Genomic DNA, 19,200 nt, shown 5'->3' with positions numbered 1-19,200 from the left:
GTACGCCACCATCGGCGCGGCCCCGGGCGTGACCCCCTCCTCGGTCGAGCTGCACACAGCCCTACGCACCACCGGCGACCTCAACCCCTCCTTGGGCACGGGCCCCTCCTCGATCGATCTGCACGCAACCCTAGGCGAGCGCCCGTCCTTCGCCGACTCGCTCCGTCTTCCCCACGGTACGTCGATCCGCAGCGACCTCGTTGTTGGGGGAGCCCCCTACATCGCCGGCCTCAGGCCCCCTCCCCGACGCGACTGTCACTGCTCAACAGCGTCGCAGTTCCCCTCTGGCCTTCCCCGCCCTTGCTGCTCCTACATGGACCGAGGTCGTCGCTTCCTCGTCGGCTTCCTCAACGTTGATTACGACTATCGCCACCATCCAAGGTCGTTGCTGCCTCCCCGGACCGAGCGCGTCGCGACTCTCACCTTGGGGGCAAGAGTGTGCCATGGGCGCAGCTCTAACCACCAGATGGCCACCGCGCAGCGCCTCATCCTAGGCCATTCTCCAGTCATCCATGAGGCTCCTCCGCTCACTCCCGAGGCCCCCCTCGCCTCTGGACTCGACGACGACCACATCGCCGCACTCCACGCTCAGGCCGCTAGGCTGCACAAGATCCGGACCATAGTGTCCATTGTGTTGGACCCGGCGTCCTCCCATAGCCCACTACCCTCGTTGACAGGGTCAGGTCCTCACGCTCCGGCGGTATGCTCTCACCAACCACGTCCTCGACGACCTCGTTACCCCGCCGTCTCCATCCTGGTGCCTGATGGATAGTGTGGTGCTCTTGTGGCTCCACGGCACCATCACCATCGAGCTATAGAACATCATCCACGACCAGGCGGACATGGGCCGACAAGCATGGCTCGTTCTCGAGGAACAGTTCCTCGAAAACCGGGACGCCCGGGCTCTCCACCTAGACGCCAAGTTCTACCAGTTCTCTCAGGGGGATCTCTCCATGGGGAGTACTGCCGCCAGATGAAGGGCATGGCGGACTCCCTTCGCGACCTTGGTGTTGAACCTTCTACGTGGCCTCAACCCCTGCTACGGCCACCTGAAGACTCTCATCAAGAGGATCATGCCCTTTCCCACCTTCCATGTCGTGCGGAACGAGCTTCTCCTCGAGGAGCTCACCATGGTGACTAAGGCACCCGCTCCGGCCTCAGCCCTCTACAGCGCTCCTCCCGGTGGTCAGGCGCCTTCCGGGGGGCAGACCCCTCGTCCTCCTTCGACCGGGGCCCCTACCTACCCTCCTCCCGTGACCCCTGCATCTCCTCGTCCGGCTTCCACCGCCAAAGGAGGTCGTCGCCCCCGCAAGGGCGGCCACGGGGTTGCGACTCCACCCGAGGTGGTCCCTCCAACCGGGGTGGCAGCCAGGCATGGTCGTCATTCTACAGCCCGAGTGCCTCCCATCCTCCGACGTCGGCCCTCCTGACAGTGTCCCCCAACGCCGTGCATCTGGCGCCTCCCTACGACGTGCCACCGACGTCGCCTGCTCCGCCCCAGCTCCCGCCGACGAGGACCCCCACCTCGACTCCTTGGTCCCCACTGGCTGGAGGATGGGACCACGCCTCCCTCACCGCCGCAGTTAGCACCATGGCGATGGCCCCACCCTCCTCTGACTGGGTCATTGACCCCACCCTCCTCTGACTGGGTCATTGACTCTGGTGCTTCCTACCACACCACCCCCACAACAGACATGTTCTCTCGCTCCAATCCCCTCCATTCCTCACATCCCTCCTCGATCGTTGTAGGAAACGGTTGCACTCTGTCGATCACCTCAGTAGGTGCCTTGGTTCTCCCTGGGCCGTTCTATCTCAACGACGTTCTCGTAGCCCCACATATCACTCATAGTCTTCTTTCTATTCGTCGGTTCACCATCAACAACTCTTGTTCCATTGAGTTTGACCCCTCTGGTTTTTTGTGAAGGATCTGGCCACCGAGACCCCCCTCGCCCGCTGTGACAACTCGAGGCCTCTCTACACGCTCTGGCCTTCCACCACTGACGTGTCTCCACCTCCCGTCCTGGTCTCCACCACCTCCTCCACCAATTGGCATCGTCGTCTCGACCATCCAGGACCCGACGTCGTGAACAAGATTGGCAGTAGTTTAGCTCCTTCATGTAGTATGGAACATTTCGAGGGTCTCTGTCATGCTTGTCAATTAGGCCAACATACTCATCTCCCATTTACTACTTCTCGGACTAAGCAGGTTTTTGACCTGGTTCATTGTGTTCTGTGGACCTCCCATAGTCCCATGTACTCAGTCTATTTGTTATAAAAACTATCTGATGCTTTTGGATGATTTTCCCCATTTTCTTTGGACTTTTCCTCTTCGGTTGAAGTCTGACACGTTCACCACCCTCACAGACTTCTTCATCTGGGTATCCACCCAGTTTCGTCGACCAGTCTGTGCCCTACAGTGTGACAATGGCAGCGAGTTCGACAACCACGCCTTCCGTTCCTTCTTTCTCACTCATGGGGTATTGCTATCTTGACCTCGTCTCCCACCACATCATCTCTTGTCACGTCGTTTTCAACGAAGATGTTTCCCCATGATGGCTCCTCCCCACCCACCGATCTCAACTCCCTCCTTGAGTCCGATCCGGTTCCCCCCTCCACCTCAGGCGCCCCGCATTGCGTCGTTGCCCGCACCTCTCGTGGCCTCGATGCCTCCGCTCGCGCCTCTTTCTGCGCCACGTGCGGCCCCGTCGACCCCGCTTGCGCCATGCACGGCCCTGACGACCACACCTGCACCCCAGTCGACGAGCGTGGGCCGCTTTGCCAACCCCGCCCTCGTCTACCACCGCCGCAGGCGCGTCACTCCCTTGACGCCCCTTGGCCTAAGCCCGTCGACGAGCGCGGCTCACTTCACAGACCCCACCGTCGCGAGCAGGCCATGCATGTGGCTCCCGATATCTCGTCGGCCCGTTCCGAGCCACCTGTGTACCACCCGATCGCCATCAACCGCGACCCCGGGCAAGTCCACCCGATGGTGACTCGACGCGTCGTCGTCGTTCTCCACCCCATCGACCGGCTGATCCTGGCAGCTGATACGACTACCACTCCTCCGGATGCCTCCCCAATGCCCTCCTCCGTTTGCACCGCCATTGCTGATCCACACTGGCATCACACTATGGAGGTGGAGTACGAGGCCCTACTGGCCAAGCACACCTGGGCCCTAGTGTCGTGTCCACCAGGCACCAACGTGGTCACCGGCAAGTGTCTCTTTCGCCACTAGCTGACCTTGGACGGCTCCCTCGACCGCTACAAGGTCCGTTGGGTCCTTCGAGGATTCACCCAGCGTCCTGGAGTGGACTACAACAATACTTTCAGCCCCGTCGTCAAGTTCGCCACCGTCCACGCCGACCTCTCCCTCGCCCTCCTGGACTTGGGCAATCCACCAGCTCGACATCAAGAATGCCTTCCTCCACGGTACTCTGACGTTGACTGTCTACTGCAACCAGCCCACCGGCTTCGTCGACACCACTCACCTGAATCTGGTCTGTCGGTTGAACCGCCACTATACAGCCTCAAGCAAGCGCCACGAGCATGGTACAGTCGCTTCGCCTGCTACTTGGCCTCCATCGGCTTCATCGAGGCCAAGTCGGACACGTCATTGTTCTTTGCTCATCTACCGGCGCGGCGACGACACTGTCTACCTCCTGCTCTACAACGACGACATTCTGCTCACGGCATCCACCGCCGACTTACAGCGCACGATCGTCGCCCTTCAGCGGGAGTTCACGATGAAGGACCCGGGGCCCCTCCACCACTTCCTCGGCATCACCTCCGAGCACCGGCCTTAGGAGCTCTTCCTCCACCAGCGCCAGTACGCCATCGACATCCTGGAGTGGGCTGGCATGTCCGACTGCAAGCCCTGTTCCACACATGTTGACACTCAAGTGAAGCTCTCTGAGGACGACAGGCCCCCGGTCGCCGACGCGATGTCCTACCGAAGCCTCACCGGCGCACTGCAGTACCTCACCTTCTCTAGGCCCGACATCGCCTACGTCATCCAGCAGGTGTGCCTGCATATGCACACACCGCGGGAGCCCCACCTCACCGCCCTCAAGCGGATCCTACGCTACCTCCGTGTCTCCCTCGATTACGGACTCCTACTCCGATCATCCCCGACGTCAGAGCTCGTCATCTACACTGACGCTGACTGGGCTGGCTGCCCTGACACGCGTCGGTCCACATCCGGTTATGTCATGTTCCTGGGCGCCAACCTTGTCTCCTAGGCCACCAAGCAGTAGCCCGTCGTCTCCCGCTCCAGCGCAGAGGCCAAGTACCGCATCGTGGCCAACAGCGTGGCAGAGGCCTCCTGGCTACGCCAACTGCTACACGAGCTCCACAGCCCCCTTCAGCGCGCCACCCTTGTCTATTGCGACAACGTCAGCGTGGTCTACGTCTCCACCAATTTCGTGCATCATCAGCGCATGAAGCATGTGGAGATCGGCCTACACTTCGTCCGCGAGCGTGTCACTTCCAGTGACGTTCGGGTTCTCAGCGTCCTCACCACGCTGCAGTTCGCCGACATCTTCACAAAGGGGTTACCATCGAGTGTATTTTTAGACTTTCGGTCTAGTCTCGACATTTGTACAGGATAGAATTGTGACTGCGGGGGGTGTTAGGGTTTAGGGTTTGGGGTTCTCCCCGTGTAATTACTCACTTACAAACATGTTTGGAGGTTCTCCAATTCTGGGTTGTTTACATCTAAGTCGGCTTGCAGAGCTTTCTACATGGCTATTGTAGTGTTTGAGCCTTGGAAGATGGTTTGGAAGAGTTGGGCGACCCCTAAATGCAAGTTTTTCATTTGGCTAGCTATCAATAACAAACAAGTGTTGGACTGCAGACATGATGAAAAAAGCGGGCTTGACTTCCCGAAGTGTTGCGTGCTTTGTGATCAAGAAGAGGAAACCGTGCAGCATATCATCTCCAGCAGTTTGTTTGCAAGGCAATTTTGGCACTCTATTCTCTCCCGTATTGGTTTTTCGTCCTTAATTCCCAAAGGCAAGAAAAAGGGCTTCAACGACAGCGCTGTCATTCTAGGGGCTTGGAGCCTCTAGAAACATAGAAACAAATATGTCTTTGACGGAGTTAGTCCTTGCCTTGCTAATCAGGTCGAGGGTTTCAGGGAAGAGCAGCAGAACTGGTCCCTTGCAGGTGCCAAGAACCTGAAGACTCTATTTGATCCAGGTTGAGAGGGAGGAGATCCCTTCTGAGTTGTTTTATTTTGTTCTTAGGCGGACATGAGTTGTTTTATTTTGTTCTTAGGCGGTCATTGAGCTTAGGAATGACAATGTTAAGCTTCGAGCAGCCGTAAATTGCAACCTTCCAAACAACATGGTGCAGAGAAGGACAAAAATTATAGTACCTCACAAAGCATTTCAATAGTCTCAGCATCATGTGCATTCATACACTTTTGGTTCCACATCTTAAAAGAATTTTGTAGCCATTCATAGCTTATGTAGTCAGGAAGAATCATCTGAAATCAAACGATTAAGATGAAACAATGCTGGGAAACATACAAAGAAAATAATTGACATGTTAAATATTTGTAAGACGACCAATGACGCACTGACGCACATCTATGGAAACTCAGAAAGTCCTAGTGAACATCTAGTCCAGCTTAAGATACCACATAATGATCAATAAAATGTGTAGGTATTCTTACATGACTTGTCTTTTTGTATAGTTGGATTAAATAAACATATCATGATAAGTATCATAGAGTGTACATGACATAATTTTGCAAACAAAGACTTTTGTGATATCCTGGCCCCTGGGATGGTGATGTTCTGGCCCAAGGCTTAGGCTGTCTCCAGCAACGTCCCCAAAATTTCGTCCCCTAAATGAATATTCTCTGTCCTTTACAGCACACTCAAAAAAATTTTGTCCTCTATATCTTCTCAATCTCCAACAACGTCTCCTAAATTCGGTCCTCTAAAACTACAGCGGACTTTCTTTTCTCGTTTCTTAGTTTTTATTTGTTTTCTTTTCACCTTTTTTTATAAAAAAAATAACGCCTTAATTTATGAAAGAAAAAACCTTGTCCAAAAAAAATTATAACCAAATTACTCATCTTTCAATAGTAGCATTAACAAATTATTGGAAATTTCTGTTATATATTTGTTCGTTGTCACGTTCTGTGCCAGTGTAGATATGTGTCGATCGTCCAAAGAAATAATAAACAAAGGCGGAGGAAGTTGGGTCGATCGTCTAGAGAAAAAATACTAAATAAAGCCGGAGGAAGAAACAGACAGCAGACAGTTGCGTATAGAGGACGACCGCTCGTGCGCTACGTTTGGCGGACGGCAAACACCCTGTAAATTTTAGCGGATCTTTTACCGGCTATTGTTGGGCGGAAACAGGATGGAAGAAAACGCTATATGTAGCGGACAGAACAATTTACCGGCTATTGTTGGAGACAGCCTTAATATAATTAATAGAGTATCCATACCAACAAGGTGCATTTTCTTTTTCGGAAGCCTATCTCAAAAGAACCTCCAAGTTAAGTGTGCTTGGCTTGGAACAATTTGGGATGGGTGACCGACCGGAAAGTTTTCTCAGGTGCGCATGAGTGAGGACAAAGTGCGCACAAAAGGCTCGTGTTGGTATGTAGGGACAATATAAGATCCTAGTGAGCTTCCAGGAGTAAGTACCGTCGGGCCAGGGATTGGACGGGGTGTTACAAGTGGTATCAGAGCCGATCCTCGCGGTTTCACGGGCGTGTGTGGGTTAGGGGGTTCGGGTATATGGCGCATGGCGTATGTGGGCCCAGAGTGGTCACATGGCATGGCATATGACGACACTATACACACAGACGTGGCTAAGAGGGGAGGTTCCTGGATTGGGGTTGACCGACGAGGACGTCGGTCTTCTAAGGGGGGTGGATTGTGATATCCTGGCCCCTGGGATGGGATATCCTAGCCCAAGGCTTAATAGAATTAATAGAGTAATCATATCAACAAGGTGCGTCTTCTTTTTTGGAAGTATATCTCGAAAGAAACTCCAAGTTAAGTGTGCTTGGCTTGGAGCAACTTGGGATGGGTGACCGACCGGGAAGTTTTCTCGGCTGCGCATGAGTGACGACAAAGTGCGCACCAAAAGACTCGTGTTGGTCTGTGGGGACAATATATGAACCTAGTGAGCTGCCAGGAGTAAGTACCGTCGGACCAGGGATTGGACGGGGTGTTACAACTTTGAAGTGGACGGTGATTTCTTAAAGGGTTAGGAATTGAGCCTAGCTCAGTTGATAATAGGTGTGGCCGTGTGGGTGTACACACCCACCACCCAAGCTAGTAGCTAGACTTGCTAGAGTCCTTTTTCCTTTGCGTGTGTTGCAGGGGATCATTCCTATTTATCAGCAATAACGGCTAGTTCCTCCTAGATATTGGTCAAGCCCGCACCCCCACCCCAAAAAAATGTATGAAAAAATTGAGAAGAAAGATTGTTATAGATGTATGTACCATGACAGGAGTTTGGACAATAAGGTAGCAAAGAAGAGTAGAAGACCACAAAGCGAGTTGTAAGTGTGGTAAAGGGTAGGGTATACAAGGATATTTATCGATATTCGAGCACAAAGAAAAAAGAAAAGGACATATATAGGATGGCTAGGGACCGTGAGAGAAAGACAAGGTACTTTAATCAAGTTAATTGCACTAAGGATGAAACGAAGCACCTCCTGGTGAAGGAGGGTGAGATCAAACATAGATGACGAGAGAATTTTGACAAATTGTTCAATGGGGAGAATGGAGTCAACCTTTTAGTTGGATGACTCTTGATGACACCAATAGGTGTTTCACTGTTTTGTGCGTACGATCCAAGGATCTGATATTAGAGAGACATTAAAAAGGACAAAAGGGGTAAGGCGATGAGCTTAAATGGTATCCCAATCGGGACATGGAAATGCCTCAGGGACATAGCTATACTATGGCAGTGGCTAACCAAGTTGGAGAAGGCTTATGACAAAACACCAAGGAATATTATGTCGTGGGCTTTGGAGAAACATAAAGTTCCAGCGAAATACATTGGACTTATTAAGGACATATACCGCAATGTTGTGACTAGTGTTCGAACAATTGATGGGGACACAAATGACTTCCCAATTAGAATAGGACTACATCAAAAGCAACTTTAAGCCCTTACCTTTTTGCCTTGGAGATGGATGAGGTCAGAAGTGACATACAAGGGGATATGCCCCGATGTATGCTTATAGCGGACAATGTAGTGCTAGTTCTAGTTGATCAAAGCCAGCGGGAGTAAATACGAAACTTGAGTTGTAGCAGGAGACTCTAGAGTCCAAAAGTTTTAGGCTCATTGGAACTAAAACCGAATACATGAGATGTCACTTCGGCACTACTACTTATGAGGAAGATGATAGTTTGGAAAGCCAAGTGTTGGAATGTGTGAAACCCTAATCCTGGGTTGGGAGTGTATTAATTAGAAGAGTTAGGTGGGCCAAAGCCCATTACAGAAGGGGTAAACAGGAAAATACATCTAAAACCTAACAGTATTCTAACACCAAGTAGTGCACAAGAAGGATACCTTCGATACTTAGGATCAATGCTATAGAGAGATGGGGATATTGATGATGTTAGCCATAGAATGAAAGCAAGGTGGAGAAAGTGGTGCCAAGCATCTGGTGTTCTATGTGACAAGAGAATACCACACAAACTAGAAAGCAAGTTTTATAGAACAACAATTAGACATGTTATATTGTACGGTGTAGAATGTTGGCCCAAAAAGATGTCATGTTTAGCAGATAAGTATTGCGAAAATGCATACGTTGGGTTTGTGGCCTTACAAGGGAACAGGTCCGAAATGATGATATATGTGATAGGCTAGGGGTAGCACCAATTGAAGAAAAACTAGTCCAACACCGTTTGAGATAGTTTGGACATGTCGACCACTAGAGACACCAGTGCGTAGTGGGATCTTAAGGCTCGATAGTGATAGAAAGAGAGGCAGGGAAAGGCCAAATTAACATGGGAAGAGGTAGTGAAATGAGACTTGAAAGATGGAATATATTTAAAGATTTAGCCTTGAATAGGAGCGAATGGAAAACAGCTATCCACATGAATCTTGATTTGTGACCTATGTTGGGTTTCAACTCTAGCCTACCCCAACTTGATTAGGACTAAAAGGTTTGTTGTTGTTGTGGAAAAAAGAACCAATTGTCCTAATACAACTTCATATTCTACTAATCTTTAATCTAAACCTCTAGGCCTTTTTTAAGGAGTTAAGATTCCCTAGGATAAATTATGATACATAGTATACAAGAGGTAAGGAAGATATCGATGTTTTTCTCTTTTTCGTTTTTTATCTGCAAATTGCCAAATTGGCATAGCTAATGAATACTACTAGTACTAAATTAGTCTTTTTTGTTAATTACTATCTTGCTGGGCCTCATGTCTAGTGTACCTAGCTTGCTAAGGCATTGTTGTAACTGGTGTCATGGGGTTTGGCATTAGGCATCCCCTATAGCAAAAAAAGGTAGAGCTATTAAGCCAACATGTTGCAATGTTTCAAAAGAGAGATCAAAAAATATGCACGTGGTAAACACAAAAGTTAAATAGACTTGCAGAAGTTTGACCCTAAATTCATTTTTTATGTTGAGATTCAAAAAAGACAAGTGTTGCTGCCAGCACATGATGAACACTGCTAAATGACTGAATGTCTATTTTGATTCTTGACATTTAGGATGAATTTGAAAGTGAATCAGTAGTCTTACTTAACCTTGTGTTTGCTACATAAATAAGTTTTGGATGAATTTTGCAACACTGCGACATGATGAAGTCACCAATGATGACAATTGACAATGCTAATTACTATTTGCAGGCTCTATTTCATGATATGATGGTCGTCTTAACCGAAGTCTGTGACACATCCTAGATAAAATGTGTAATAATGACAACGGTACATCCAGCATCAAATAAAGGAAAAATGATGTACAGTAGAACTACGGGCATAAATAAAAACTCGACCTGCAAGGGGATGAGACGGCCCTGGGGCATTGTGTTAAGAAGAAGATCTTACACGGGTCGAGAAAACCCTCAAACCCCTACACCAACCATACACAACGGCACTGTAGCCCATGTTAGAATGATCGGGCCAGGCCTTTTACCCATGCTTTGGCATGGGACAGACGAGGGGTTAAGCCAGAAATTCACTCCCACAGGAAGTCGAACTCAGGACATGATGAGTGCTACACATACCACATAACCAACTTGGCACTCGGCTAGAGGCCCTTTCGCACTAGAAAGGCATGTAAAGGTCACAGAGAGATAGACCACAGTCAGATAGTCACATGTAAACTATTTCCATAATAGCAATCAGGAAAAAATGAAAAAGTAAGTAAAAAACATCAACGGTAAGCACTGTTAAGTAGCAAAACGGACATTATATTTGCTTTAAAAAGTTGGCATGACGCTCCACGAAATATCCACATGAAACAAGGTTCTCGGATTTACATTTTGAAATTTGAGGAGCATCTTCCCAAGATCAGTGTAATCTCTACAGCAAGACGCTTCCAGAGCAAATTCCTTCCATGTTGTAGCCTTCCGAGCATCATCAACTACAGCCTAATAAACATATAAATTGTGTCAACAACTGAAGCCAAAGGCGAAGAGAAATTGTAAGAACAGAACCAACCTCGATATGAAGCTCATCAATTAAATTTATCATAAAAACGGCAAGATTTTGCATGTTGAATCGTCGAGGAATGTTCAAATCCTTCACCAGCTTTCTCCATTTACGATGAGTTCCATTTACAAGTGGCAAAGGACATTCCTCTATTGGAAGAACAAGTAGCATGTCTACCCAAGAATAAGTTTTTGTTCGTGGGAAGAAAACGACAACATAGCTCTTCCTGTCATGTGTTGGTTTTGCCCTTAGAGTAGGTAAAGGACAATCTACTCTACAGCATCGAATTCCAGTTTGCCATTTTCCTCTCCACTGTTTTCACATGAAAAAGATAAAACACTTTCACAGATGAGGTATTAGGAAAAAAACAGGAACTTCTCTATGCTACAAAAAGAAGGTAGAACTATATAGGAGTACTAACGATCTTGTAGGTAGCTCAGTGAACAAAATTTCTCTTTCATTTTTGCTATAGTAAATTATGCTAGAATCACCAATGTACCAAATATATTATTTTCATTATGCACAAAAGAAGAACATGTTATTGCAGTGCCTAAAGCTCAGTGTACAGAAAATAGTTATTTGAATGCCAAGATACCCCTTCTTCACTTAAAAATGCAATATTTAGCTGAACAAACAGAAGAAAGCAACGGTACAAATTTTAGAAGGAAATCCAGCATATTTTACACTGTTAAGGCCCATTAGGCCCAGGTCTACTGCCTATATATATATTATATAGTCCTTAGGGACTAATCATTATTTGTCAATCCTAAGGTTAGTAACATGGTATCAAGCAGGTTACGATTAGGGTTTTTCCTAATTTTTTAGCCGCCGTCGCGGCCTTCCCATCCTCAGCCGCCGGCCGCCGTCGCGGCCTCCCTATCCTCAGCTGTCGTCCGCCGTCGCGGCCTTCCATCCTCAGCCGCCGTCGCGGCCTACCCCATCCTCAGCCGCCGTCGCGGTCCCCTTATCCACCGCTGCAGTCGCGGCGCCGCCGTCCCTGCGCGGATCTCCGTCCCGCGCTGCGGCCCGCGCGGATCTCCGCCCTGCGCTGCGCCGTCGGCTGCTGCGGCGGATCCGTCGCGGCCACCCATCCTCCGCTGCAGTCGCGGCGCCGCCGTCTCTGCGCGGATCTTCGTCCCGCGTTGCGGCCCGCGCGGATCTTCGCCCTGCGCTGCGCCGTCGGCTGCTGCGGCCTGCTGTCGCGGCCACCCGGTGCCACCGCTCCTGCGCGAACTCCGCCCCACGCTGCGCCGTCGGCTTCTGCGGCAGCTCCTGCGCGGACTCCGCCCCGCGCTGCGCCGTTGGCTTCTGCGGCGCCATCTCCTGCACGGATCTCCGCCCCGCTGCTCTGCGTCATCCATCTGCGCTGGTCGCCTGCACCGTCGTGGATCTGCCCCGCCACTCTGCGCGGATCTCTGCCCCTGCGCGGATCCTTCTTTCTGCGCGGATCTCTGCCCCGTTTATCGTCTGCTGCGCCGTTGCTGTCGCTGCAGTCTCCTGCGCGCTGTCCCCGCAGGCTCCTGCACGGATCCGTCCGGACTCCTGCGTGCCATCAGCCGCACACAGGCCTGTGCACTGTCTGCAGCACCGGTCAGATCTGCTGCTGTAGCCCCGGCCAAATCTGCTGCAGCAGCCCCCGTCAGATCTGCTGTTGTCCTGTGACTTCGCACAGTCTCGGACTCTCGGTACCATCAAGCCAGTTTTTTTTCAGATCTGCTAATCTTCAGCATTTTATTGCTATTCACTATGTCGACCAACGCTATTGTTGTCAATATTGTGCTTGATGGGCAGAATTATCCAGAATGGGCCTTTTGTGTCCAGACTGCATTAAGAGGTCACGGATTACTATTTCATTTGACTGAAGATTCTCCAGTTTTAGCAGCTGATAGAAGCAATGCTGCTGCAATCAAGACTTGGCAGATAAATGATGGCAAGGTAATGGCTGCAATGGTCAACAGCACTAAACCAACTATGATTATGAGTCTGTCCAAATTTACCACTGCTAAGGCTATCTGGTCACATCTGAAGGATCGATTTGTTCAGGATAGTGGTGCTCTTCTACATACCCTTATGCAACAGACTCATGTGATTGAGCAACATGATATGTCCATTGATGAATATTATTCAGCTTTTGATCGGATTATGAGTGCATTGACCTCCATGGTGCCCGCTTGTACCGCTGTGCCTTGTCCAGCCCACAAGTTCATTGACAAGTTCTTTACCTACAGATTTGTTATGGGAGTTCGACCTGAATTTGATTCCCTTCGTGCAAGGCTCCTTCACAGTTCAGATACTCTCACCATGGCTCAGGCTTTGTCCGAATTGCTTGCTGAAGAGACTCGTCTGAAGTCTATGTCCTCTATTACTGGTGTGAGTTCTCATAGTGTGTTGGCTGCTACTCAGAGGTCTAGGAACACTTCCTTTCCGCCTTGTGAACACTGCAAAAAGACCACTCATCGGTCTGAGAACTGTTTTGCTAAGTTTCCAGAGAAGCTGGCTGATTTTCGTGTCCGTCGTGCTACTCGTGGTCGTGGTACAGGACCATCTTCTAGAGGCTCAGTTGCGGTTGCTGCTACTTCATCTGCTGGTGCTTTGTCATCATCTTGGGTTCTTGATTCTGGAGCTTCCTTTCATGTGACATCTGATAAGTCACGGCTGACGTCTACTACACCTGTCACCGAGGGTACTTCTGTTCAGACTGCTGATGGTACTTTATGTCATGTCACCCACAAGGGTTCTCTTTCTGATTCAACTTTTACTGTCCCAAATATATTTTTTGTACCTCAATTATCCATGGATCTACTATCAGTTGGTCAAATTACCGATCACAATTGTTTTGTTGGATTTGATGACTCATCTTGTTTTGTACAGGATCGCAAAACAGGGGATGTGATTGGGACTGGCCGTCGCCGTAAATCTTCGCCTCGCCTTTACATCTTGGACACCTTGCGCCTTCCTTCATCCCCTACAACTACACCTCATGTGCTCGCTGCTTCGGGCCCCACGACGTCATTCGCCCAGTGGCATCATCGTCTAGGTCACTTATGTGGATCCCGTCTGTCTACTCTAATAAAGTCAGGATGTTTAGGCTCTACTCATGTTGAGTCCAGTTTTCATTATAAAGGTTGTCATCTTGGAAAACAAATACAACTTCCATATTTTACTAGTAATTCCCATTCTGCTAAATCTTTTGATCTAATTCACTCTGATGTTTGGGGTCTACTGCCTATATATATATATTATATAGTCCTTAGGGACTAATCATCATTTGTCAATCCTAAGGTTAGTAACATACACCACAACATTCTATCTGAGTCATGAAACAAAAATGTTTAATAGGACATGGCCACATGGGAAGGTATTCATTCTGAGATCGTATATGAAAAGAAGCCCCATCTAATTATTTTAGATATGGCTTCGACCTTCGATCTCAAGTTACTTTTTTTAGGACTAATAAAGAATACAAGACTTTACATGGACCACTCAAGTGTGTCATTGTTTAACTGGAATAAAGCTGAAACTAATAAGACTACAATCAGAAAATCATAACAGAGCTATGAGTTGGCCACCCCAGTAATACATTGGTGTATCTATTAAATGCACAGGTTCTGGAACCTGAAACATGACAAGTACTTCCTTATATAACCCCAAAAAAGAAAGTATACCTTCACCCAAAGTGCTATAGCATGATCCTCATCCCCAGCATCCCCCATATTGAGCTCCTCCCCTTTATAATTGGTATCACCATTACAACTATTGTTATCAACATAATGGCCCATGCCATTTAAAGGGGAGACAGGCTTCTTATTCTCTCCTTGTGGAGAAGATGTATTATGTACTAAATCAATACTGCAGGCTATTTCTGATAGATCTTGGAGCGTGCACTGAAATTCTTTCTGATGTGCATGGCATCCTACCAAGTCAGTTTCGACTTCCTTAATTACAGCATCTACATTTCCATCCACTTTGACACGATCCTCTGCTATTTTCTCCTCTTCAGAAGGTGTGGCATCTCCATTGAGTCTGCATGAAGTTGGTAATGACACTGTGTTGGAAGAAGGATGCATCTCTTCCTGTCGATGATGCATATCCTTCTTACCAAAATATTGTTTAGTAAAGTTGTCATCATCAGTTTGCAAGCCATTATTATTTCCAGCACTTGAGTTCAACTGAAGTTTTACATTGGAGTAGGAACTGTCACCATTCTTATTTCTTAGTTCTGCACCCTGAGGTAAATCACCCAAGTTAAGAGGTGAATTTTTGGAAGCAGAATCTAATACCTCATTTATGCCTGTTTGACAAGCATTACTAACCTCCACAGGGTTACATACTATATCATCTTTTGGTTTGACATCAGAGCCTGCCCACCCATAATCATCATGTGAGATGGTCACCTTCCTATCATAGTCAATTGATGATGTTTTATCCACGTCATTTTTCAACTTGCAGTCCATTTGCATAACAGGAGGGTCCATCAGCATTGCTTTGCCAGGATCTGGTCTACCAATCCATATGAGAAAGAATAGCAGGACCTCCAAAAGCAGTGCTGGAATTATCCTCTACTAGCATGAAGCCCATAAAGACTGTTGACTTAGTTCTACATAGGGGGAAAAAGAACTGTTGTTTAGAGTATGTGCAGCGCTTCGGAAGGAAACATATTATGGAGGAAAAAGGGAAAAACTAAAAACCTCATGAAAATCTAACAGAGTTGCATTTGAACCAGAAAAGAATACAGGCCTGTTTGGTTCAGCTTATTTCTGAGGAGCTTTTCTGAAAATCTAGTTGTGGAGAGATTCTGAGTATCGTGGAGATTACATGTGGAGGAAGATAAAAGAGTCCATAGGGTTTAGGATGTAGAAAGTGACAGTTTCCTACTATCGCCACGACTCGACCGATTATGTGTTCACGTTGATTTTAAATGGTTTTGACTAAAGTGATTCTCATACTAGCGGGCTGAAAAACTAGACGTTTGGTAGTCTTCAACAGCTTCTGGTGGCCAGAAGTTGAAAAAAGCTGAAACAAACAGGGCTTACATTATAACTTACGTTGAATTTTCTATTTCGCAAACGTGTGAAGTGAGAGCACTACCCATGCAAAAAAACAGTACTCCCTTCGTCCAAAATAGTAGTTGTTTTAGCTATTGGTTTCTATGTCTATATTCAATGGATGATGGTGAATCTAGACACACATATAAAACACATACATCAAATCTTTGATGAATTCACTATTTGCCTAAAACAAATTTAATTTTGGTACAGATGGAGTATTATTTTGTTCTTTTTCTCACAAAATACACAAGAGAGTATTATTTTCTTCTCTCGTGCTATTTTTAAAATTTACAGGAAAACATGGTGTTCTAGAAAGTTTTACGATAGGCAGACAGCAGTTGCTACCTAGGTGATTATGCAAGCTAAATATTCACCAAGGCGGGTTACGAGGAAACTAGGCGAAAGAGGTGATGCCTAGCGCCTAGGCAGCTAGGCATCCAACTTTTGAAGCATAATGTAGAGTGAAAGGTTTGATTCAAGCATAAAAATAAACGAAGAAAGTAGTGTATTCCATGGTTTTTAAGGCGTCGCCTAGGCGTCCAGGCGCTCAAAAACTCAGGGCGTCCACCGTCGCCTTGCAGGAGGGAGCTTCAAGGACAGGGCGCGGCGCTGGATGGGCAGCGGCGACGGCTTTGGAGGGAGCTCGAAGGGTAGGGGAGCGGCGCTGGAGGGAGATTGAAGGGGTGGGCGGCGCAACTGGAGCTGGAAGTAGGGAGGCAGTGCGAAGGCGCTGGAGCGGGAAGCAGGGCAGCGCCATGAGGGAGGAGTGCGGCGGCATGAGGGAGCAGGGCGACGGGCATGAGGGATAGATGAGATCATGAGAAGTAGGTCAAGATAGGTATGGGAGGGATGGGCATATGGGCTGAGCTGGTGGGCTGGCTGGCAGTCCTTTTTTCCTTCCCCTTCCTCTTATCTTCTCTTTTTCTCCCTCCTCCCTCCCTCTCTTTTTTCTTTTTCTCCCTCCATCCTGCTGCCATTTTATTCCTTGATATGATAATAAGGTGTCGCCATGCCTCGCCTTGCGGTCGCCTAGGCGTCCGGAAGGTGGTGGAACGCCGCACCTCACCTTAATGCTTTAAGAACCATGGTGTATTCAACAGTTGGCATCATAAATTAAACAGCTGGTCATATATGACAGCACTGTCATGCAAATACATAGGCTAGTGACGAACTCCCAGCAGGAGAATAAGACATACTGGATTACTTCAAATCTGACACAAATAAATTAACGAACATGCCACATTTTGACTTGTACCATGCAATTAAAGTCACGTTTTGACTTGTACCATGCAATTGAAGTCCATTTGAATTACATGCACGAAATCACAGTCTCTCTCTCTCTTTCTGGTCTAAGCTACAGCAAAGTTTCAGGAGGGCATAGCATATGGTAAGCATGAAAAAAATGCACAAAATATAGACATGTAGTGGCATTTTCGTACGGATGCCAGGGCCACTAAATAAATGTGTCATAAAACCCTAACAGCACGTTTCATTGTGCAGTAAAATTGTGCCAATGAAAATATAGACCTGTAGATGTTCGACGCGCCCATGGATTAGAATCCATGAGGCGATTTCGGTTATGGATTGGGACCCTAGATTCGGCAGAATGCTCAACGGTCTAAATCCCAAAGAAGCCGAGCATGACCATCACTGATCCTTAGGGAGATAGAGGTGAAAGGGAAAAATACCCTCGTGACGACGCAACGCGAAGGAGGAGGCGCCAAGCTCCCGCAGGCCGTCCGCGTTCCCCGGCTGCGGCGAGTGCAGCAGGATTCGGCGGTGGCGACAGCAGGGCCCGAGGATTCGACGTAGGAGCAGGTAGCCGAGACTCGGAAGACCGGACGAGAGAAGCTCGTAGTGGATCGCGACGGCCACGCGAGGATGGGAGCCGCGGCCGGAGGCGGTGATGGTGACGATGGGTTTGCGACGTGGTGGGGAGGAGATGGGGGAGGTGAGCGGCGTCCGCGATTCGCCCCCGGTGGCGCGGTGAAGGAAAACAGAGAAGGGGAGAAGAAAAGGCAGAAAACTCCCCAACTGATTTCACCTCGTCTGGATTAACCGCTTGTGCCGCTTTGGGTCTACAAAACAGCTATCCGGCCCGGTCTAGCAAATAGGGACCGCCGAAATCCAGCTAGTCTATGCAAAGAAGGCCCAATTAGAATAGCCAGCGGCACGGCCAATAAAAATCTTTCCGCGTGAGAAGAGGTCAAGCACTCAAGCTTTGCGTGGCCCACACGCGCGGCACCTATAATAGGTGTACATTTGTGTTGTGCCTAATAGGCCGGTCCAAAGCACACAATTTTTGGCACGGTCTAGATCTGGCACGGCCTAATCTAATTGTGGGTCTGGGCCGGCACGGCCCAATATGTGGGTCGTGTCTGGGCCTCAAGTCAAGCTCACGGGCCGGCCTGACACGGTCCATTTAACTAAGGCCCATTGAGGCCCACTAAATATAGACTCAATATTTAACTTAGGTCTGTCAAAGCCCACATGACTAGCACATCTTGGAGAATCTAAAGCTTCAATAAGTCTTCGAGAAACAATACCTAGATATGGATAGTGAATAATGATTATGATCATTGTATATGTATTCTGTATAGTTGTATAGTACTCAATTAAACACTGAACAGATAACTGAATATTATTTCTGAGCTAGTTGTAATATTTTTTCTTTCTGACCAAAGATTTTTAATGTGCATCCACAAAACATCTTAGTTTTATTTTGGTCATATATATATATATATATATATATATATATATATATATATATATATATATATATATATATATATATATATATATTATCTTTTTTGTTTATGTATTGCTGTTGTATGTATATGGGCTGGTCTGGCACATTAAGGCATTTTGGGCTATTTGGGCCGACCTGGTACACATAACTAATTGTGGGCCGATGACTGGGCACACGTGCTGGCACGGCACGACTCATAATTAGATATGTGCTTTTGTGGGTCGTGCCCTTGTGGGCCTGTGCCGTGCCTGACTTCGACATTGTTGAGAACTACGTTACCACGGATCACCAGATCCACTCCCTTCCCTCACGTCAGCAGTAGAGACGCAAGAAGATATAGAGAACTCGTCTCCCTTCCCATAAGCACGACAGAGGAAACACACGAGACACTGGAAATAGGGTTGGGCCTCTGGCCTCTTTCTCTTCTCTGTGTTATGAGGGTGTGTACAGGTTCCTTATATAGAGATGTGAGACCCCTTACGGGCAAAGCAGGTATTTGCCCACATAACCCTAACTAGGGTTACTTAACACTCCCCCTTGGGCGAATACCGCGACCAACATATGCCTCGTTAAAACTCCGAAAAACCCAGTGGGAAAAATGTGGAGAAAGAATGTATGGTGATACAAATTGCATTTGCACTTTGTTGCCTCGTTAAAAAGCTCATGTGAGAAACTTTAAGAAAACTCACCAAGGGAAAAAGAGTACAACAGCTGTCATCATGACAGATTTTGATCCTCTGTGATCTAGATTCTATCGAA

At 48.0% G+C, this 19,200-nt stretch overlaps 1 protein-coding gene across 16 annotated transcripts in view; it reads right to left on the bottom strand.

Moving 5' to 3' along the window:
• Nucleotides 1–17,744, bottom strand: part of LOC103627629 (histone-lysine N-methyltransferase SUVR5) — a 31,979-nt gene extending 14,235 nt beyond the window's left edge. For 11 of the 16 annotated variants that reach the window (XR_004849692.1, XR_002262526.3, XR_002262523.3 and 8 more), the window contains exons 1-5: nucleotides 17,381–17,744; nucleotides 14,310–15,241; nucleotides 10,654–10,956; nucleotides 10,473–10,583; nucleotides 5,375–5,485 (exon numbers count right to left, since the gene is read on the bottom strand). Coding sequence is in view for 7 of the 16 variants with exons in the window: in XM_035959257.1 (XP_035815150.1) it covers nucleotides 5,375–5,485; nucleotides 10,473–10,583; nucleotides 10,654–10,956; nucleotides 14,310–15,125 (1,341 nt within the window). In the remaining 9 variants the exon portion in view is untranslated. The remainder of the gene's footprint in view (nucleotides 1–5,374; nucleotides 5,486–10,472; nucleotides 10,584–10,653; nucleotides 10,957–14,309; nucleotides 15,242–17,380) is intronic. The other 5 variants (XM_020538666.3, XM_035959256.1, XM_020538664.3 and 2 more) reach the window with 4 other exon arrangements.
• Between the last annotated feature and the right edge of the window lie 1,456 nt (nucleotides 17,745–19,200).

The sequence above is a fragment of the Zea mays genome, chromosome 5 (genome assembly GCF_902167145.1).
Source record: "Zea mays cultivar B73 chromosome 5, Zm-B73-REFERENCE-NAM-5.0, whole genome shotgun sequence".
NCBI lineage: Eukaryota > Viridiplantae > Streptophyta > Magnoliopsida > Poales > Poaceae > Zea > Zea mays.
The sequence above is the reverse complement of the archived record's forward strand: the minus strand, read 5'-3'. Positions and strand labels throughout refer to the sequence as shown.